Source organism: Labrus bergylta, chromosome 5, assembly GCF_963930695.1.
Source record: "Labrus bergylta chromosome 5, fLabBer1.1, whole genome shotgun sequence".
NCBI lineage: Eukaryota > Metazoa > Chordata > Actinopteri > Labriformes > Labridae > Labrus > Labrus bergylta.
The window spans coordinates 16,358,816-16,381,977 of record NC_089199.1 but is presented as its reverse complement, the minus strand read 5'-3'; the positions used below and the strand labels follow the sequence as shown (position 1 = coordinate 16,381,977).

The 23,162-nt window shown below is 40.8% G+C and overlaps 4 protein-coding genes across 4 annotated transcripts; 3 read left to right on the top strand and 1 right to left on the bottom strand.

Moving 5' to 3' along the window:
* Positions 1-4,985: 4,985 nt before the first annotated feature.
* Positions 4,986-6,842, bottom strand: mafbb (v-maf avian musculoaponeurotic fibrosarcoma oncogene homolog Bb). The gene has a single exon (XM_020633774.3). It carries the CDS (start codon positions 6,550-6,552, stop codon positions 5,575-5,577), a length of 978 nt encoding a protein of 325 aa, XP_020489430.1. The 5' UTR covers positions 6,553-6,842; the 3' UTR covers positions 4,986-5,574.
* A 1,585-nt stretch (positions 6,843-8,427) lies between these two features.
* Positions 8,428-11,784, top strand: si:dkeyp-97e7.9 (DEP domain-containing mTOR-interacting protein). Its single transcript, XM_020633773.2, has 9 exons — positions 8,428-9,134; positions 9,234-9,412; positions 9,520-9,643; positions 9,897-10,075; positions 10,250-10,462; positions 10,558-10,695; positions 10,806-10,876; positions 11,274-11,378; positions 11,506-11,784. The coding sequence occupies exons 1-9, from the start codon at positions 8,908-8,910 to the stop codon at positions 11,629-11,631; spliced, it is 1,362 nt and encodes a 453-aa protein (XP_020489429.2). The 5' UTR covers positions 8,428-8,907; the 3' UTR covers positions 11,632-11,784.
* Positions 11,785-11,937: 153 nt separating this feature from the next.
* adnpa (activity-dependent neuroprotector homeobox a) lies at positions 11,938-16,145 on the top strand. Its single transcript, XM_020633900.3, has 4 exons — positions 11,938-12,278; positions 12,774-12,886; positions 13,242-13,334; positions 13,437-16,145. The coding sequence occupies exons 2-4, from the start codon at positions 12,779-12,781 to the stop codon at positions 15,744-15,746; spliced, it is 2,511 nt and encodes an 836-aa protein (XP_020489556.2). The 5' UTR covers positions 11,938-12,278; positions 12,774-12,778; the 3' UTR covers positions 15,747-16,145.
* A 750-nt stretch (positions 16,146-16,895) lies between these two features.
* On the top strand, positions 16,896-19,360 carry LOC109983907 (bcl-2-like protein 1). The gene is made up of 3 exons (XM_020633851.3): positions 16,896-17,195; positions 17,660-18,296; positions 18,652-19,360. Exons 2-3 carry the CDS (start codon positions 17,772-17,774, stop codon positions 18,790-18,792), a joined length of 666 nt encoding a protein of 221 aa, XP_020489507.1. The 5' UTR covers positions 16,896-17,195; positions 17,660-17,771; the 3' UTR covers positions 18,793-19,360.
* Positions 19,361-23,162: the final 3,802 nt, after the last annotated feature.

Sequence of the window (23,162 nt, the reverse complement as noted above, 5' to 3'; positions counted from 1 at the left end):
TAAAAAGACTGGGCGTGGGAATTCTGTTTTGCCAAGTCCTCCAGCTGCACAAAAGGCCAAGACGGATGCGGCTGCGCTAAAACCGTCAGAAAAGAAAAATAATATGGCTTTAAGTTCAGCATAGTACTTCTGAGAAACATGAAGGAAGAGTTATGACACAATGGAGATGCTAACATGACACATTAGTGGGAGAGTGACACACCCAATTCCAAGGAGGCCTGTGAGACTTTAACAGAGCGCATGACACTGCTGCCACATTCTCATGTCAGCGACACCCGCACAAACTTATGAAGAACAGTGTTGAATTTGTACATGTTCAGTGACAACTGTAGTTTCAATTTCTAACCCTACCATCTATTTATAAGTGCATTTACTTACAGCATTTCAGAAACTAATAAAAATGTATCTTACAGGTTTTTTTTATGTAGTTTTTCTGCACATACATCACTCTGAAACAGGAACTTCACGCCCAGTCATTCAAATGATTACATAGAAAAGTTTCAATTCTATCTTGCACACTAACACACTTAAAAAAGAAGTATATTTCTCTTTCATTTCTTGATAATACCAAGAAATGCTCATTTCCTCATCTACAGCACCTCCAGCCACACCATTATTTTTCCTGGATGTGACCTAACAAGGTCCCAGAGGACTGGACATGCTCTCCACACCGTTGTAAAACTTGCCAAGGTGCACATGTTGGAGTCAGAATCTGAGCAGGATCCGACCCTTAATTTGTAAAGCTTTGCCTACAGTGACTGAGCGCCGTAGTTCTCTGCCCTATAGATAGGTGGGTTGAATACAGGGGGGCCAGGGGCTGTAAAAAGGGAAGAGGCTGCCACGGGGGGAAGAGCCTGAGTTAACCTTTGTGGCTCGTGCTTCTACTGTGCACTAATGGATGCCTGTCATCGTTACGGACAGAAACAGGAGGGCGCCTGCCAGCTGCATGACCCCCATAAAACCGAGCAGGAAATCCTAGCAGGGTATGAAAGGGAAAGAGATCTCTTCTCTCCTTTTTTCAACTCTTCTCTTCCCTTTTATGATCCCTCTTCCAGTCTCTCTTCTCTCGTTTGCTGCAAAACTGCAGTGTCACTCATAAAACAGGAGAATATGTTGTTTATCAGTCGAAGGGGGGCAAAAATCATGTTTTTCAACCTCTGCTAACAGGCTCAGGATGTTTTTAATGGTTCTGTCACGCTGGGAGGAACCTGTATAATCATTACATACAGTAGTTCACCCTTTACTCTGTAACCAAAGTCCAGGGTGTGTAATGTGACAGGACTTTGTCACACTTCTGTCAGTGGTGTCAACTTAAACGTGACAAGCTCTTTATCAGAGGGCCTTCCTATCAGATCCCAAGGAGTTCATGCACAAACACGCTGAACACAACGTCCGAAGCAAGCCAGATTCCTTATTACAGCTACCAAGATAGCAGGACTTTATTGTAGGCTACACATTAATCCACTCTTTTACAGAGCCCATCATGTGATAACTTTAGTTATTACCAGAGGTACAATCATAATTACTCTGAAAGCTTTCACGATGTAGCAACAGCATTAAAAATGTCTTCATGGTCCAAGCAGGAGCTAAAGAAACAGTTCCTTATCATACGCTAAAAAGTCAAAATAACCTGATTTTACTGAAAAATATGTGACGGAGCAAGAGTGCACGTGAATGTCTTCATTTGCATACGCATGTGTTTGTGTGTTTGTAAGTGTGCCATGTCCATGGAAATGTCTGCGTGTGCGTGTGATCGCTGCATGATTCACGGTGTCACAACCATGCAGAAACGACTGGACATCCTGACCGGAAACCACAGCCGCCGAAGCTGCGCTTTCCTGCGACATACAACCCAACACTCTCACAAAGAGTCACTTGACTGGATCCCCATATGGGAAGTGAAAGAGGAAGTCCCCCATCCATCCTGTCCTCCATTCCTATCTGTGCTCTGCACTTCACATGGAGCCAATCTTACAGACAATTGCCAGTTTGAGCCTCAACTGTTGCAAAACAACAGCAACGAACTGGCTGGGGCTGGAAAGGGCTCGCTATTGGGGGTCAAATGTCTGGTCAGTTAGCGAAAGATGAGTGATAATCATTATTGTGAATGCAGAATGAACTGATCTAGCAGCTGGTTTGTGTTTGAAACAAAAGAACATTAACGAACTGACAAACAGATTCTTATTTGACGGGTGTTTGTATCTAATCTCTGACAGTTCCTGTTACAGTCAGTCAGTCAATCAGGAGATCTTCCACAAATGTTTAGACAGTCAAGCTAGACCAAATCCTTACTGTCCTGAGAAGAGGGTATGATATCACAGATGGAAGTGGTGAGTGAAGTGTGACTGTTGGTTTTGTTGGCCCGGGTCTTCCATCATGGGTCTAGGCCTCTGGCTGTGTTCATTGGTGAAAGTGTACGTAGCCTGGCAGCCGCATTCCTCTGCCTCTCCCTACACAATGGTGAGTATCTGCAGCATTCCTTTGTCTGTGTGCGCTGTCTGAGAGGAGGCCAGGCCTTGGCAAAGCCTAGCACTCAGCCGAGAGGTTGGCATTACGTTTAACTGACCCTTTGAGTGCTTTCATTGAACACTAGCCATCTATACATGTTATTCATAGAAGTGTGCTACAGTAAAATCTGCATATATTGTCATATTCATGTTATGATAAAAAGACCTCATCAGTTGAGATTTGGAAATAATTCATGTGATGCTGATGCTTTCTCTTTAAGCTGCTTTATCATCCCGTTCTTTTCCCCCCATGCAATCGTTCCCTCTCTCCATCTGTTTTTAAAAAATGCAAGCATGTCTATTCGGAACCGTTTTCGCTGCTCTTTATCCTTCTCCAGCTATTTTGCTTTCTCTCTTGTTCTAATGCCACAGCCGTGCAGACACCTTTCCCTCCTGCTGACTCAGTAGCCAGCCTCAGGCGCTGTGGGCTGGGGGTGTTGGTGGCAGGGAGGAGGGGTGGTGAGGCTCCCACATCAGGCCCAACAGCCTATCACATGCGAGGGAAAATAGCTGGCTAATCGTTTCTACAATAGCACCCTGCACACTGTCACACAGGACCACAAACCGCTCTCCTCGCCAACACTTCTTCTTCTACTACTGTCATATTCCTCTGCTGTTGCTAGGAAATCCACATGTGATGTTTGCAAGTGCGCAAATAAAGGACACCACACAAAGAAATGGACCGTTTGAAAAACCGCATCCACGTATTCAATAAGAAATATATGGCAGTATACATAAACAGAAATACAGTGTACGCAATTATTAATTCATTCACAAATAAATACTCTTTAATTTTAGGTAATTCAATCCTAAATAAAATGTATAAAATTATCAAAAAATAACGAAAATTTAAATTTGATCTGTTTACATATTTCAAATGGTATTTATTTACAAACTACATTAAATATGTAATATGATATTTATTTGAGACACAAAAGAAAAATTATTCATCTTAATTCATTTAATGAAAACCTTTAATTGATGGGCGTTTTACTTCTGCACAGCAGTTAACTGTTAGTGTCTTTACGAGTATTCCTCTAACCTCATTTTAAAGTCAGACTTTGCCTGTACACTATGCCTTAAGCTGCATATAGGAGCCTCTGATTAATGAGCCCCTCACAATAACATTAAAATATAGAGGAGCATTATTTATGGCCTTAACCATCTGGTTATTTTCTGCTACATCCTTGAAGTTCACAACCACACTCATTTGCGTCACATTCTCCCTCTGCAGAGCCGATCTTTAGGGACTAGTCCTGTTCTCAGAAGGAAAGTGCTTTTGCACCTGTGGTGCGATTTTAGAGCTGCTTTCCATCAACAGAATGGTGAGGTCAAACCTGCCAGGGGTCACACATGAAAAGGGAACCTGGTTTCCAGGCTAAAGGGTGGTGCCATTAACAGAGCCACCTGCCAAGTTGAACTCTCACACAGGGGGAGCAGCGAGAAAGTCTCCTCAGACTGAGAGTAAAATCCAGTAAAGTTTTCAGCACACAGCCTGTCACAGAAGTAATAAACTCAGTTTAAAATGTGACCACTTATCTCATAGTATCACATTGTCCTTGAAACTATTATGATCATCCAAATGTAACTGTAGTCCTGAACTGAGTGTGATCTGTGTGCAGGAAATTTGCAAGAGGATTTCAAAATGTAACAGGGCAGAATAGAAAAGAGAGAAAAACACATAGTAAGTGACAAAATTCCCCCCTGTGCTGCCCAGAGGAGCTGGGAGCAGCAGGCCGCGGTTGTTGTCTCTCTCTTCCTCTGTTAATGAATGCAGAAGTGATCTGTTTGTCTGAGGAAGACAGTGGAAGGGAAACCTGATTTCCACTCCATTTTATCTGTGCCCCACAGCCTCTGCCAGGCAGCCTCCCGTGCTTTCACATGCATGGGTCCCACAGGAAACAGCAATCCATGAAGGGCAAAGGTCAGGGAAGGAGAGACAGCCACTCGTCCTTTCATTCACCACCAGACCAACAAATACACTGCGACTGTTCCTGTGCTCCTTCCTTTGGCCATCTGACAAAATACTTTTAAGATGATAAAGAAGTCACATGATTTCTTGACAGCGACTGTTCATTTGTGTGTAATTGTTATACTTTTTATTGGGTAACTGTGTATAACTTTGGAGCAGAAATACGTAGTGGAGTAAATGTTTTGGTACTGCAAACAAATAAATCAATTGACTTTCCTGTGTTCAAAATACACCCACTGAAAAACTTCAATCATCTACATTTCTTTAGAGTACACAATGTTGTCTTGGTGTATCTCCTTTTATGATGTTGTGAATTTTAAAATCATGTCTTTTTTCTGTATTGTGAGTCGGATTTTTGAATCTTGAAGGAGCTCTGATAAGTATACGTTTGTAAAACTAGTACCAAGATGTAACCTAAAATGATGTGATAATGTCTGGTAAATGTTTAACTGTATTAATAGAAACTCAATCATCAGATAGCAATTCAAACACGAGATAAGACACCGTTTTAAAAAGTCACAATGGGTTTATTGATCAACAGTAAATGAAAAACATAGAAGAAAAAACAATTTGCATAATTATATATTATCTTCAAAATAAATGTAAAGGAGGAACACATCTGTCCAGCAGAATCAGCTTCATAAAATAATACAAATGTCATTTTCAGCATCATTCTTTCAATTTTGTTTTCAATTTAGACGCATGAACACAAAATATAATTTTGAGTTACAAAAACTCGGCCAAGCAAAATCACCAAAAACAAGATGCGCAGTAACTGAAGCAGAAGGATTAAAGTTGTACATTAATAAAAAGGGAGAATTCTTTGATTTCAAGTATATCCTTTCAAACAAAATACAAATATGCCTGTGTAATAAAAACATCTCATACATGTCCTGCATGCATGCTTCAATTTAATTTTCCATTCATAACTTGTTGCCTAGTTGAGTCTATTACAGTTACTTGAGTGATATCCTTTTGTCCATCATTACTTCAAACTTGGTGGATCCATCTGACTGTTTGTTACAGAGCACGGCGAGCTGTCAACAATCAATAACTCTCTGTGGAAAAGATCAGTCCTGCAAGGAAATTAAAAACTCACATTAAATACTCAGGGGAGGAAGGATTGTCACTGGTGGACCCAGTTTCGTGGTAACAGTTTGCACCGGACAGTTTCTCACATTTTTGTTTGTATGCGTCTCTCTCCCGGATCAGTCTGCCGAGTTCATGTTTCAGCTGTTCAACCTGTGACACCAGGCTGGTTTTTTCGTGCTCCAAGACATGCTTCTGCTGCACGCGCTTGTAGCGGCAGGACTGTGCGTAACCCCTGTTTTTCAGGGTCCGGCGCTTCTGCTTCAGACGCATCACCTCGTCCTTGCCGAGGCCTCTGAGCAGCCGGTTGAGCTCTCTGACGGACATGGACACCAGCTGGTCGTCTGAGAAGCTATCGGCGTTGGATCGCCGGTCGTGGCGGCTGTGCTGCGGGAGGTGGTGGTGCGCACCGAGGACCTGCTGGTCATCCGGCGATTCGGGGCTTCCCAGGTCATCTTTGAGAAAGGGGTCATGGCAGTGACTGCTAGGTATGCCTTGCACGTCGGAGTGACCTGGTAGTCCCGGGTAGTGCTGGACAGGCTCGCCCAGATTTCCGTAGCCGTCGTATTCAGCTTGAAAAGGTGGCGGACCGTGGTGACTGTGAGTTGCAGAGGGGTGTCCCTGCTGCGCCGTGGCGCCGATTAAGGCCTCCATTGCGTCCTCGGGGGTCAGACCAAAAGCTTGAGGGTACATTTGCTGTGGGTAACCCCCGTTGTTTGGTACCCAGAACTGGTCGTTCCCGGGATTATTTCTCTGCTCGTTTGGATTTAGGTTTGGTGATGAGGGCACTGAGTTGCAAGGTGTGCTGGCAGGAGTGGAGGAGACAGAGGCTGGTCTCTGGAGCTGGCTACACGGCCCCATGAAGGAGCGCTCTATCCCCTGTATCGCCTCCTTTTTGACGCCGAACTTCATCAAGTCAAAGTCGCTCACAAAATCCATGTTAGTTTTCTGCAGTCCCAAATGCGAATGCGACTCAGCGGTCATTGCCAGTAGCTGTTCTCTTGCACGAGCTCCAAAAATGTCCACAGCTAGTTCATGCAGTCAATGAAAGCGTACTTACTTTAGAAAGAAAGAAAAAGACAACAGTTCCAAACTTTTGATTTCTCAGCTTAGAGAAAAAAACATGTGTGCGAGAAACGCCTCCAACGTGATCGGTCTCTGTGAGAGCTGACGAATTGTGCTGCGCGCAGCCGATTTTCGCTTCAGCAGCCACACAATGAAAGTCCAGCGATGCCAAGAGGACTGAACGCACCTCTCTGCTTGCTCAGGAGGAGCGCACTTTCTTCATAAAGCTGCATTGGCATGATGTCACGCCTTCTAGACTACACCTCCACAGCCCTCTCCAATGAAAACACGCGGAAAAGACAGATTTGCATAAAAGCTGCTACGAGTCTGTGCTCACGAGCTGTTCGTGATGATCATTTGACCAAAACCTATAAAATGTTTTCACAGCGGACACCACTATCATTCCCAACAATAGGCGTTTTAATGTCGAGCATATTATTTGACCCTTACTACAGGTTTACCTACAGTCCTCACACAGACGGTTTAGATTTAAGTCAGTGTTCAAATATGCTGTAGCCAGGCATTTAATACCTTTTTTTTTTTTTTTTTTTTTAAATCTACATTAGCGTATGTAAGCTAATGAAACTAAGGAATATCTTAGCTTTAACTGGCCTACATTTATGATACAGATTGTTGTGATTTAGTAATGTTACACAAACACACATTTTCATCGACACAACAAAAACGGAGGCTGCAAGACAGTTGGTTTGTCATCGAGTTTTGGCTGAGTCAGGAGTCTTCTTTGCACATGTGCTGCACGGGAGAATACTGACATCTTGTGGTTATTAGTCCACACTAAGTCGACGTATTCACACCGTCTGGTCCATCACAGGCAGCTTGCATGACTACAAGGAGAGATTGTCTTTCTTTGGCTATTTCACTGAGGCTCAAATGCAAATTAACAGATTTACTGTTTTTCACCTGCTTAGTGCTAAAAACTATTGTGAAGAGAACAAGTCACATGGAAAACATTTTTCAATATCACAAAGCTTTGCCAATTATATGATCGTTGTTCTTTTTAAAGTAAGCCCTTTTTAGGTTCATTTTTGGACTCTATCTACTATTCCTGTTTAAAAGTGTAAATGGTCCTTGATTCATACTGACAGTATTGTGCGTATATGGAACATGTATAAACGTTTGTGGTGGATCCCTAACACTTTACTGACCTAGACAGACCAAGAAGCATCTGAGGGTTCATGAATCCCCTGACAACTTCCAAGCAACAGCAGAATAAAAAACCTCTGACATGTTCCAGGAGCTGTGGTCTGTTTCAGGGCTGTCACCCCTTTGTGTCCAGAGGTGACACCACTGCACAGGATGTCAGAGGGTCAAGTGATGTTCCTGCCCTCAGGTGACCCTCTTTGGCAGTTTTGACTCCAAAGATAGCGTAAAAGCTTCGCTGACAAGATATAGGACTCAAGCCAAAACCAATAGAAAATGTTGCGTGAGAACAGCGATGCATTGTTTCAGTCAGTTATAGTTTCTGGGAAAAAAGGAAAAGAGGAGACAGTGTGACTGAGCAAGGAAGGCTCAGGGACACATGTTAGGATTTATGCCAGCTGGTGTGTGTGTGTGTGTGTGGGGGGGGGGTTAAATTATGATGTTCACAGACTATATGTGCACAGAAACAGCAGGTTGCGTTTGCCATTTAATTGATGTAGTAAAACGGTCACACCTTCAAAAACTGATGGAGAAATGGATCACTTTAAAAAGACTTTTGTTGCCATTGGTGAAGAAAGAGACTAGGCGAAAAACAAAATGTAGTCTATAAAAACAAGCATCTGCACGAGCAGGTTCTCCAGGGTAGCCATATTATGACTTTAAAAATGTGGCTTAATTCACCTATGAGTAATGTTAAAGGGATTCAAGTTTTGCTGTAACATCCACAGACAACACAACTAGTCCTATTTGTTCAACTGACATATTTTAAATTGTAAACAAAATGCTTGAGCAGAAGTCAACACCTAAATGAACAGACCCTTTAGAAAACATGACTGCATCAAAACCTCCACGAACTGACTGATTAGAGCCATGAGAAGCAATTAGCAAAGGCTTGTCATGTGGACAAATGAACTAAACATGTCTCTAAACACTAAAAAAAGGAAAAAAGTCAAAGAAGGCCTTGTGTGTTGTCAGAACAGCAAACAAGAAAATGGGTGTTAGCTTCAACACAGCAAAAAAAGAAAAGTACAGAACAGAAAGACATGATTTTGAACACTGCACTTTCTTTTGGTTGGAAGCTTTCTGTCGATGATATCCTGACAGAAATACCCCATGTCATTGTGCCTCTTCTTTTTTGTATACACAACATGTTTCCCACATGGCCATGGGGTTCTGTGTGATTCAAGGGCTATTTTGTCAACACAAAGAGCCATAACTAAGTGTCCTCACTTACTTTCTGGTCTACAGATAACAAACATGGAGCGAACAAGTAGCATTAGGAAAAGAGCCATGGCAAGACAACATAAAGCTGAAGTCATGATTGCTGGAGAACAGCTCAGGTAAGAAGAGAGAGAGGAGGGGGACGGATGCTCAAGATTTGAGGTTAGAGATTTAGTTTGATTTTGAGGATTGTGGCTAATTTCAAACTTAATTTCAAGGTTGAGGCTTCATGATGGGAAACTGATAAAGGACCGACGCTACCACCTGCGCACATATCCTAACTGTTTTGTGGCTCAGGAACTTACAGACTGGCTTGTGAGCCATAAGGAGGCCCCTGACCGAGCAACTGCTGTGTGCCTAATGCAGCACCTCATTGATCAAGACATTGTTCACCACGGTGAGAAGGAAGCAAATTGGGAATGTTTGGGATGGAGATATTGGAGGAGCTTTAGTACAAATGAAATAAATAACCTCAATTGAAACAGTGTACTCCCTGTTTTTTAGTGTGTGATAAAAGGCCTGTCTTCAAGGATGCTAAACTGCTGTATCGTTTCCGTACGGATGATGGCACATTTCCCCTCAATACAGAGGTGAAAATCTTCATGAGAGGACATCGATTATATGATCAGTAAGAACTGCTGTTTGTTTGTGTTTAAGTGTATCCACTGCTAATAGCTAACCTTGGAGTGTGCACATAGCACTTCAATATACACAAAGTACATTATAAATAGGCTGGGATGTTAATTTCCCACAAAGCTACATTCTGACAGACACATTGGATATTGGTAATTGTGTCTGCTGCAAGGCCTGTTGAAGTTCATTTGTAACTACATAATGTCCATGAAACCTGATTTGTGTTTCATGTGTGTGTGTGTTTTCAGTCTCATCGGAGACAAGAACTCTATTCTAGAGCTAAGAGAAGAACATGGTGTTCAATATCAGCGCTCCTTTCCTGGATGTCAGTTAATTGACTGGCTGCTTCAGAATGGAGAGGCAGAGAGCCGGCGTCAGGGAATAGAGCTGTGCCGGGCATTGCAGGAGCATGGCATCATTCAACATGGTGAGTCGAGTACTCAGTTGCCCTTTGATGCACAACACCATGGATGAGCTGACTGTCAGCAGCTGCTAGCACTTTTGCAATTTAAAGAAAATACACTCCCAATCCCATTCATTCTGAAACATGTATGACTTGTGTTTTATGCTCTCTCTCTCTTTCTCCCACTCCGACATTAAGTGACAAAGAAGCGTGACTTTTTTGACAGTGGATTGCTCTATCAGTTCTGCATCAATTTTCGCCGCCGTCGCCGTCTTTCTGAGCTGTTAAATGAAAGTGAACAAGACAACGATGAAAGTGTTGTGGTGGCGACGCCAGGGGACAACCATACTGATAGTCCGTTTGTTCTGCGCAAAAGCCAACTTCAGGAGGGCAACAGTGCTTTTCAGTCCGGTAAAACAGTAACACTGCCCTATTTTTTGCATCACTTCACTGTTGTTGCATTTGCTTATAGTGCCATAACTACTTTCATACGACACCTATTACAGTGGGATCAAGTAAAGACTTAAAACAGGTTACCAGTGGGCGTCGAGGCAGCTTGAGCTCACTTCAGCTTCACACAGATGGATTTCCACTGCTCGTCCAGCCGTCCTCAGCATCACTGGTGAGATATAATCCTAAATCAGGCAAGTGTTTAATTAATATTCATGTTTCAAAACATTTTGAATATTGATGCTTTCTTGTGTTTCATTGTCCAAAACAGAATGAACGTGACTGACTTTGTTTTCTTTTGCAGTACTTCGAAGACATTTTACATGTGAAGAGTTACTAGCACCTGGTGCACCCTTCATCAAGAAAGTGTTGACGGTGAATTATTGTAATGATTTAACCATGTTTTTTTCCAAATACCAATGGAATCCCTCGGATTTAACATCATTCTTGTAGTTAAGCCTGATCAGCACTCTCCCAGAGTGGATATAATGCAGTAATATGATTTCAATATGTGATGAAAAACTTACCAAAACTTTTGGTTACTATTACCAAAATTATTTGAAAAATCTGAAAAAGACATTACAGCATTCTCGTTTATTGTCTACTTAAAACTAATAATGATAATAAACATTAGTACCAAGACCCCTTCATAGTTCACCTAACAAACTAACGTTGTTTTTCCCTATGAACAAATGACATATCATGTCAAAAGGTAAACTTTACAATAATTACAACAGAATGTGTCACTTATTTCAGCTTTGTGTCATGACAGGTGATAGGAGACGCCCTGGGTTGGGGCTTTGTTATCAGAGGCATCGCTCCTGTTTATGTGCAGGCTGTAGATCCTGAAAGCCCTGCAGCCACTGCTGGAGTTAAGGTTAGATACTGAATGCCACACACATAGCATAGATAAATTGCTCAATTAATTTCAGAGGGCTTTGAAAACAGCACTTTTGACAAAAAAAAAAAAAAAAAAGGACCTACCTGACATTATTTTTTTATAGGCTCGGCAGTTTGTGTGCCAGGTGAATGGCCAGTGTGTTCTCCACCTGGACTACAAGACAGTCACAAGATTGGTGATGACAGGAACTCGCACTGTAGTACTCGAGGTGATGGAACCCCTAGAATGAAAATAACTGTCTTTTGAGTCTTGCTCTTGATTTAGACACAGACTGGACTAAGTAATCTTTTTTTTTTCATATTGACAAGTCATGAATGCAATATTTAAGTGGAATGTGCTTTTGGTTGGTAAACTAAATAAAAATGTAATCTTGACTAAAAAAAGGCTCTGACTATGACGTTTTCATCAGCCTACTGGACAAATAGTGTAATTTTAAAAACAAATGATTATATTAACTACAATAGGCCAAGCTCTCTGCTACGACTTCCGGCGAATTCAAGACGCCATTTTGAATTGAGATTTGACTCACTTGGAAAAGATAGCGTTAGCTTCGGTATAAACCCGGCCCGACCACCGGTGGCAAGAAGTAGAAGGGCTCATATGACACTGGTTTGTCCTGGCTGCCAGTATTGTATGAGTTTAGAGCTCTTATTGAATGTGCACCACACTGTCTGCCACTCCTGATAGTTTGCAGCGACAGCAAAGCAGATGTGATAGCCGACCTGCTAGCTGAGTTAGCTTGCTGTGGGGCTGAGCATCAGCACCCAGCGGCTCTGAGGAGAGCAAAACACACCCCGACCGGTCCACAAACTTCTTTGTGAGGTGTCAATGTACTGAGTCAACCAGTGTCAAGATATTTACCTGACCTACCATAAGGTGAGTAGAACACAACGATTGATATTGGAAGTGAAACTAGAGAAGTAATAAGCGCAAACCGGCTACTGATAGCTACTGTTAGCTCTGAGTGTGCTAGGTGACCAAGCAGACGGGAGCGGGCGACACAGCTAATGTTTGCTAATAAATGCATGCTAGTCCATTACACTGATAACAATTACACTCAGATTCTCTGGTCATGTTGTGAGAAGAAGTCCAAACCTGCTCACTGACTTTAAAGAAAGTAGGTAAATTAAAGCTTACTTAAAGCATTTCCACTGAAGTATTGTAGGTAGATGTCCAGTCATCTTTTAAAGTTAATAAGTTCAAAGTTATTCACTGAGAGGAGATGGGGGTTGAAATGACATGGCCTCACATTAGTATTTCAGTAAGATCAGTCTCTGGTGATGTTGGTGATTGTTTATAAATTCTTATTGTTGCCTTGACTAGGATTAAAAATTCATCCTGTCTCAAAGATATTTATTTGTTTTTTGTCAGGAGAGATGTATCAGCTTCCAGTGAATAACCTTACTAGAATCAGACGAGCGAGGAAACAAGTGAAAAAAGCACTTGAAGACATTGGACTGGACTACTGCAAAGAGGCAGCAGAGGTAAGTTTAAAATAACATTACTAGTAGAGCTTTTAAGTGGATCATGGGATAGTTTCACATTCTTGTATTAAAGGTTTACAGTATATAGAAAATGTCGAGTCTGAATGTACAGAGTGTTATTGCATGGCCTTGCGGAACAGTGTTTTACATTTCACTGCACATCTGTATGAGCATGTGACAAATACAAATCTTGAAACTACAGGATTTGGCAAATTGGTTCTGTGCTAGCTCAGCAGAATATATTCAAAGCCAGTGTGACTTATAAATACAAAAATATTGTAGGATGTTGTATGCAAAAGTGTATTTTGACTAATACATATTCCATATTATATTATCCCTCTCATTTTTTCTAAAGGAATTCAAGGACTTTTGCCCTGATGAGCAGTTTGTAAAAGGTAGTCTTTGCCTTGATATCTGTGCATGGGATCCATCAGACTCTAAAACACAGGTAAATCCTTCTTTATCCAAATCATTTACAAACTTTTGATACACAAATCACCATATTTTTTAAATCATCTAATGATTCTTCCCCTGTCTTTTTTTTTTTTAGGAATATAGATCAAAGCCATTTTGCTGCACAGAGTGCCCATTTTCTTCCAAATACTACTCAGGCTACAAGAATCACTTCCGCAATGTACACAGGAAATACTTTGACTGTACACTCCTGCTCAGTTGTCCATACTGCACATTCACTGCAAGCAAGAGAACTTTAGAGACACATGTAAAAATATTCCATATACCCACTACAGTGCGCAAGAGTTATGGGATCCCACAGGGGACTGTTGTGGGAAAGAAGAACAAAGCAGGTGAGAAAGTTGGACAGGGAGATGGCGTGGAGAAAGCAATGTATTATTGTAAAAAATGCACGTTCCGAGACACTCTCTATAACGTTGTGAGAAGGCACATCTACAGGGAACATTTTCAGCATATTGTATCACCATATCTAGGTATGGTCTCTGAATCTTCAGTCAAAAATGGATCTAATTCTGTCAATGGCAACAACATCCTCTGTAAACGCTGCCAGTTTTCCACTCGAAGCTACGAGGCTCTGGTACAACATGTAATAGAGTATCACGAACGCATTGGTGCACAAGTAACCACTATGATTGGACATGCTAATATCATTGTCTCCAGGAATCAGTCCTTTCCAGTCACTTCGCAGAAGACCCCTCTTATGATGAATAGGGGTGCAGTAGCACAAGGCCCAATAGCACAACCAGTAATTGGCTATTTAAAGCCTGCGGCCCCTGTTGTTAAAAATCCATCCACCATCACAGCTGGTAAGGTGCATGTCAAACATCCTGGCAACAACACTGTGGCTGAAAATAGTTCTGCTGGTGTGAACACGGGTCAGACACAGAAGTGGAAGATATGCACAGTTTGCAATGAGCTTTTTCCTGAAAACCTGTACAGTGCTCATTTTGAGAATGCGCACAAAGCAAAGAAAGTTTGGGCGCTGGCCAAGTACATCATGAAAATCCACAACTTCACCAGCAAATGCTTACTCTGCAACCGCTATCTACCCAGTGATACCCTGCTCAACCACATGATGATACACGGGATCACCTGTCCACAATGCCATGCTGCTTTCCACAATGTTGAGAAGATCATGGAGCATGTGGCCCAGACTCATCCTGGGGACTATGTTGGACCCCCAGGTGCATCACCTCTTACCTTTGATCTCACCATTCAACAAGATAAGTTAATTAATGTTCAGCTGCTTGTTCTAACTTTCAACATGAAAGAATCCGTCAATGGTCAAGATCAGCTCGCACCTGCTCAGGGCAGTTTTCCACCTTTGGTCAAAGTGAGCGCTCCAAAAATTGCTGCTGCAAGTTTCCCTTCCCTGCCTCACAAAAGTGAGGTTGGTAAGACTCTGTGTCCGCTGTGTTTTACCATCCTGAAGGGTCCTATATCTGATGCTTTGGCTATGCATTTGAGGGAGCGACACCAAGTGCTTCAAACAATGCATCCTGTCGAGAAAAAGATGACATACAAGTGCATTCATTGCTTGGGAGTATACACCAGTAACATGGTTGCCTCCACGATCACGTTGCATCTGGTGCAGTGCAGGGCTGTGGGTAGGACACAGGCCAGCCAAGCCTTCAAGTCTTCCCTGACTCTAAACTCATCAGGGGCTGGCTTCATCAAGAGGCAGCTACCAGCGCAGACCACGTCCAATCCCAAAAGGTTAAAACTGAGCAAGGAGTCAAAGATTTCCTCCACAACCATTGGAAAGCTTCCCGAATCTGGGCTTGCTCTGGATCCAAGAAGCTACGAGCACAAGACGTATGAGGCCAGGAAAAATTTTCTGACAGCCTACTTCAACCGGCAACCATACCTGTCAGCCCAGGAAGAGGAGAAGCTGTCTGCAAGCCTGTGGCTGTGGAAGTCAGACATTTCTAGTCACTTTGTAATGAAACAAAAAATGTGTGTGAGACAGTGTGAGACCAAGAAATTGTCTGTGCTACTTGGCTTTGACATGCACGCTGTCAAGAAAGTAAAGCATGACTTGATCTTTGAGGAGAGTAAGATTGATGGCCCGTCAGTAGAGAGACCTGGAGTTCTGAAGTCTGGCGCTCCAAACACAGACCAAAACAAGCCGTGTGAGACACTTAATTGTACCTTGAAACTCAGTACATGTACAGAGACCATCTCCATAGACTCTGACAGTGACCAAGAAACTGAGAAAAAACCTGAGAATGGAAATGTTTCCACCAACCAACATGTGAATGTGAAGTCCAATGACCCAGCAAACCTGACGGATGAAAAAGAACCTGACACCAAGGAGGATCTTTCTAAAGAGCAGGAGAGCTCTTTGCAAGATGGGAAATCAAATGCCTGGATGACTTTCTGTTAGTGTCTGGAAGTGTGCCTTGGTTGTGAAACAGTTCAGTTGAGAAAGCCGTGTATAAATTCAGCTGGAGAGAAAGAACTTTGCTGAAAACAATTACTTCTCATAAATCTCTGCCATGGGTCACAAAAAACTTAGCTTTCAAATGTTAAGCTTGTTCTTAGAGTCTGAAAGAAGGAAAAATGTTGGTGCATAAATATGACATGTAAGTAATGTATATATTTTTTTGCCATCTTTCTTTGTTAGGCTCTTTAAACAGTCTGTCTTATCCACAACCTAACTATCACAAGATTTAGGAAATGATGCTAATTTAATATACATAACTAATTTTCTTTCACATTTAGAAAGTGTAGGATATGCTTATTATTGATTATGTACACATTTTAATAAATATGTTTGTTTACATTTTTTTTTGTAAAGTTTTTTTTTATACACTAGTCACAAAGTATAAATATTTGGCTGAATCGCAGTTGGGATGAATCCGTTGTTTCTCAAAAATGATTTATTAAACAAGATTGTAAAATGCATACCTTATCTCAGCAGGATGTTTACAAAAATTTTTTGGGTGCAGTCAGATGTTGAAATTTGCATCATACATTTTGGAAATCAGATTTGACCTTATTTAATCTAAAGGATTTACTGCATAAGGGTTGAATCATGAACATGAATAGAAAAGCAAACAAACTGCATAACTTTTTTTATTGAGCATAACATTCTCATATTGTTAACCCAGACTTTTAAATTAAATTACAACTATAATATGCTTAAAATATTATTAACTCGCACTTTCAAATCAAAAGTCATGCTCAAAATAGAATACAACATACAAGCTTAAAATACTGTTAACTCAAACTTTGAAATTAATATGCAACACATTATTTAAAATGAAGTAATAATATGTATGAGCTTTATGAACGTTACATCTTTCATTGAGGAGATATGATATTTACTACAAAAATGTCACATACCGGTAGGCAGGTTTGTAGGTTCGATGACATTTGTCAATGTGATCTACAACAAAATAAACGCACAAACTTTTCCAGTGAGTTGGATTTTTTTTTTCCACGGGCCCCCTAATTTCCGGCCACACTCAGACGCTGATTGGTGCAGCGCTGGGTGGAGGCGGGACTTCTGGCTCGTACAGTAGCAGAATTGGCCAACCGCCAGCGTGCATCACTATTGAGGCCACAGTGCAGCTGCAAAAATGCCAATATTGTGTCTTTATATAGAACTGCGGCTTTGGTAACTCCAGAGCTGCAATATCTTAGTGAAAATACTGTTTTTAAACAGGTGTAAGTATAACTGTAAACAAGAATTACCCCAGAACAGCTGAGTGGTTGTAGTTTTTAGTTGTTTTCGACGCGTTTCCTATGGACTGTTTATAAACAGCTAGTTAGCATTCATAGCTAAAAATGGTAGTGTTTGTGTGACGTGTGCCCAGAGCTGTCAACAATGGTAGGTGGACAACTAGACTCATTCTTCATCCTTTAACAACTTAATGAATGTACCTTACCAGAGTTCATAATGCTGATCGTCCATTTGTTTTGATTGTTAGCCAATGCTACTTGCCACATGTTTGCTTCAGATCTATATTTTCTAAGCATTTAGCTTCCGAGCATCTCGTTAGATTGTAAAATCATTTCAGCAGATAGCTGAATAATGTAGGGCACATCTAAACTGTATTTAGGTGTGATTGAGAATTACTCATTCTTAAATTGTACTACCTGCATTGATTGTTTGTCTGAAAAAGATCAATTGAGACTTGGGGTTTAGCATGATTAATTACACAAATCAAGCAAGTTTAAATATTGCTGTTAGAATTTATACCAAACAGAACGAAATTAAAAACAATATCAATGTTTGCAAAATGCTTGCCATCATGAATCAATGTGATTTTTCTGATCCCTGTCTGCCCCCAGGCACCATAAGGTGGAGAAGCTCTGATGTGGCAGCAGACAGACTGAGAGGAATGGCAGCAGTAACCATGTTGTCTCATTAGGCTGGCTGTGCATTGGAGGTTTACAGTTAATAATGTCATACAGTAACAGAGAGCTGGTGGAGTTCTTCATAAGCTACAAACTGTCTCAGAGGAACTATCCAACCTATGTGCTGAGGTCAGAGGATGCTGGTGAAAGGACTGAGGGAGACATGGAAAACTCTGCTGCCAGTAATGGCTTTTTGGTCAACAGCAGGAACCGGGCCGGCCAGTCAGTGATGTCATCATCCCCACACACCGACATAGAGGCTGTAAAGGCAGCTCTTCTGGACTCTGCAGATGAGTTTGAGCTTCTCTTTACGCAGGCCTTTAGTGACCTTTCCTCGCAGCTTGACATTACTCCCAACACAGCCTATCACAGCTTTAAGAGTGTGATGGACGAGGTTTTCAAGGATGGAGTCAACTGGGGGCGTATAGTAGGCCTGTTTGCCTTTGGCGGTGTACTGTGTGTGGAATGCGTCCAGAAGGATATGGGTGAACTGGTTTCCCGCATCGCAGGCTGGATGACTACGTACCTGGATGAGCACATTAGTGCATGGATCGAGAGCCAGGGAGGATGGGTGAGTCGGCAGCAGAAGAACACAACATGAGGTGTATTAATGGTTCTGTAACCTTGTCAACCAAGGTGTCCCTGAATGGGGCACACAACTAAAAAAAAAAGGAGCTCTCAAAGCTCTCTTGTTTCTTTTTGAGTATTTAAACATCTCTGCCAAGAGGCTTGAAAGGCAGTCCTTATAGAAAGCTTGATTTTAATGGAGGGCAGAAGATACAACTTTAGAGGCTTTATATCTAATGACAAACACACATCAAAGATTCCGTATTTGATTTTGTTATGCTTCTTTGTTCGTTCCATAGAAAACCAGAAAAAAAATTCAGACAAAAAATAATATCTCTCGTCTCATTTATATTTTCCAGGACTGCTTTGTTGAAATTTTCGGACGGGGCGCTGTTGGAGAAGTGAGGAGATCTCGGGAAACTCTCACCAGATGGCTGCTAGTTGGAATGGCGCTGCTAATGGGAGTCGTGGTTGGTGTTTACATCGCTAAGAAACATTAAAGGCACTCCATCTCATCTGCTGTGGCACACCTTGTGTAATGCTACGCACATAAAAAGAAAAGGCAAGGCAAGTTTAATCATAGAGCACCATTCATACATAGAGCAATTCAAAATGCTTTACATAGGTAAAAACAAACTAGAACTCAAAAGGTAATGTTTACAAAAAGCCAGTCTGCTTTTGCACTGAGAGGATCAGGGCTGGCTAAAGCAAGGATGTATGATTATTCAGAATATGTGGCTTGGTGAGCTGATATACTTCCACTATACTATTATTTTCTTTTCTTTAACACACAGGAGAGATTTACACTTTTTACGGGGTGTTACTCTCCAGACTGGAAGTGCTTTAAATGAACCTGATAAGCTAAGTCACAGTGAAACAGAATCAGCTGGTTTGATCACACTGCGTGTTTATCTGTTTTTCTTTTATTCTTTATCCAATGACCAACTCTTACTACTTATGAACAGACAGCTTACAGAATAAATACGTTATATTTTCTTTTCACTTTGTATTGGCCAGCTGTACTGGAGTTTTAGGCATGCTTCAAAAAATAAATATATTTATGTTTTTCTTGTGTCTTATTTTTTGACTGTGTTAAACCAACCATAAAACACTTCACACATTATCAACATGCAATTGTCCTGCTGAATTAATCTCTCTGTAACTCTGCAACACATCTCCCATACATGTAATGCCAATGTCATTAAAACTCAAATGAAACATTTACTATTACTCCATATATCACTTAAGATGTTTTGCCCTTTTAAACTGTAGGTCACTGTGGGACAAATCTTTTAATCTTAACGACTTCAACACCTCTAACAACTCAGACTTCTTACGTCGTACTGAGAGTTGGCTAAAATCAGGGGACTGCTGCCCTCTAGTGGAGTTTTGTCCCCTTTGTTATCATTTTTTGAACGCTCTGAGATCTATAGGTGGTGGTCAGGGCATTGCAGTGATTTATAACATCAACTTTAAGTATGTCTGCTGGTTCCCTTGAGTGTGTTGAATGGTTATCTACCGACCTCCTAGCTCTACTTCAGGTTATATGAATGAATTCTCTCTCCTGCTTTCCTCCACTGTTCCTACATTTGATAAGATCATTATAGTGGTTGATTTTAACCTTGACATTGACAATCCATCTAATTTACTTGACTGTGACTTTTTAGCTATATTAGTAAATTGGGGCAACACGTCTCTCTCCCCACACATACCCTTGGCCACACTCTCGGCCTTGTCTTTATGCTGTGTCTCTCTTTAAATTCATTTCACATGACTGACTTAAATGTATTGTTTTTGACACAGTTCTTCACTCTACACTAGTCCCGTTACTGAAACAAACAGTCACGCTTTTTAAATGAGTGCTCTGCTAGTACGTTCTCCCCCACCCTCTCAGAACAGTTATAATCGTCAATTATATAAACATTAATGACACTTTAAACTAGTTTAATGATTGATGTTCCTTAGCTCTTGACTCAACAGCCCCATATAAAACCAGACCTGCATTAGCTGTCAATTCATCCCTTTGGATCAATAACAAAGCATAACCCTACATTCTTGTTTAGTACTCTAAATCAGCTTCTGAATCCTTCCTGTATTTACGCAGAGGCGCTGCTTGTCAACAGGCAAGGTAGGCAACTGCTTTGGGCCCCAGAGGGCTGACAAAATATAAAGTAAAGCAGCATATCATAGTGTGGAAATTTTGCAATGACAAGTAGGAAACCTACTGAAGGGAGCCCTATCTGAAAGCATTCACTCAGTAGTTGTAAATTGAATGAAAGGGAACAATACAATATGTCAGATAGAATAATGCATTATAATAAATTTATTTAACTTTTTTCTGTTCTCACATACCTGTACATGACAAATTATATATACAATTATTATTACAAATTATTTTGGAATTTAAATGTTTTACTTCATAGACTTCACTTGGTGTTATAGTCTAAAATACTTTATACTACGCATAAAACTTGTCTTTCTTCAGCATCACAAGATCCATCAACAATGTAGATGACAATATAAACCACATAATACAAAGAAATGTGTGTTATCTCTGAACACAGTCTTCACAGTTTTACATCCTGTGGCAGTTGGAGTGGGGAAGACTTTCACTGCAGTGTTGCATCATTACCTTTTGGTGGTGCTAGTGTATAACATGTTCTAACTTGATAAAGCCGCATATTAAACTGCAAGCTGTGGCAACTGCATTGATTCAAAGGTCATTTTCTCACGCTCAGAGAGTTAAGCATTAACATGTTTTTTTGTAGGCCCAAAATGAACTTTTTTTCCTCTCTCTGTCTGAATATTTTATTTCAATCTTTGCTAAATCAAACTTCTATATGCCCAAACATTGATCTATTTTCAGTCTTCCAGACCATCAAAGATGGAACAATTCATTATCAAATTACTTGCCTCAATGTTTAATTGGTTTCTTCAATAATAAAGGACATTGAATAGTCTTGCTGGATAAAAATGGTTGAAGCGAAAAGGAGACAAACACTGAAGGATCAGCAGAGAGAGAAGGACAATAACGGATGGCCTCCTGAGTCAACTTGCCTGTGGTTGCTAATCTATCCCCAGCATTTGTTGCCATTTCCCCAGAGCAGAGCTGGCAGCTGCAGCAGATAAACAGCAGATATGGGCAGTTAGGGAAAAGAGTGTAAATTATAGATGTGTATAAGTCATCTTCATTTTTCACAATATGGGGGCGCTGGTAGCCTAGTGGTAAGTGTGCGCTCCCCATTTACAGAGGCCATGATCCTCGAAGCGGGCGGCCCGGGTTGGAAACCGACCTGTGGCTCTTTCCCCGGATGTCATTCCCCACTCTCCCTAATTTCTGACTCTATCCACTGTCCTATTTCTAAATAAAGTCATAAAAAGGCCGAAAATCAACCTTTTTTTTCACTATACAGGTTTTAAAAAAAACAAAAACATTTTGGAACATTATGTTTTTCCAGTTGTAATCATGCTTGAGGAGGACATAATATCTTCTTTAAAGGTTTGATTGAGGCCTAAATGCAGATAAATCAAATAGAAAACCCCTTGTTTCACGCCGTCAAGTCAGAGGAACATCAAGACAATATTTTCCCATCATCATAGCCCCCGAGGGAATAAGGGGAGGCATTAGAATGGTTGACTGTAAATGAAATTAGGAAGAAGACATTTGAGGAAATATTAACTTAAATAGTGATTTGTTTTACAAATGTGATAAGTTACTATGACAAAATGTGTACTGTGTGTTTATAATGTGTGTGTGTTTGTTTTGTGTCTGTGTGTGTAATGCAGTGTAATGCAGTGTAATGCAGTGTAATGCAGTGTAATGACTGGGTGGTGGCACCCAGATGTTCAGAGGGCTGAGTTGAAACCAAATGTATAAGTCTGCAGTGAAGCGTGTACAAATCTGCAGTCAAAACAATCATCAAAGTGTGTGATATTATTTATAGATGTGCGCCAAGTGAAGCGTTCTGCTTGTGACAACAGATTTTGAAACTTGACTTGGATTATTTGAGTCCAAATTTGCAATGACACAGTGATTCTGAAATAGCAATTGAACTCTGTGGAGTCTTCAGCATTGTCTTTGGATGACACCAATGATGTATTTACATGTTAGTCACACTCTTTCTGGCCTCGTGTCTTAAATGTACATGGTGCCCCTCGCTGAATAACTGACAGGGAGTGTGAGAGTGGCGGTGCCAGCAGTAGGTAGATGGTTGTGGGTCTGTGGCCTCAAAGATAACCTATCAGTCATCCCGCAGTGCTGTGTGAGCGACCCCAGCCCTACTCCTCAGTATGGAAAAAAAACACTGCTCACACACAATACTGCATTATTTAACTTTTTTTTTTAATTAAAAGGACATTACAACAGAGTTTTGTTTTTCTTAAATGTAAAGATTTTCAATTGGCTTTTTGCAACAAAATTCAACCAAAGAACTCTTTCTAAATAGTCAAATCAAACTGGAGATAGTTGATTACACGTTTTATCAATATTAAACAGCTATCGTTGGATTATTGAGTGGAAATAGAATGGAATTAACATAAAAATCACAGCATGTTCAAAGATCAGCAGTACACAACTAAGAACTAACTTACATCTTAATAGTAATTGTACAACAGTAACATGTACATTACATTAAGACAAATTCTGAATTCTGAAGACAAATTGAAGTCTATCTGTTCTTCAACTTCATTTATTTTTCTATATAAACATTTTTTATACCCCACAATTAATTGTACAGTCAAATTTACTGTTCCAGAAATATATTTTAAACATTTGAGATCAGCAAATAAAATGTGATACATTGCTGATTAATTTTTAGATTCTAGGGTTGATATTTGTAATCCCTACAATCAGGTTGCTCCACAAGAACTG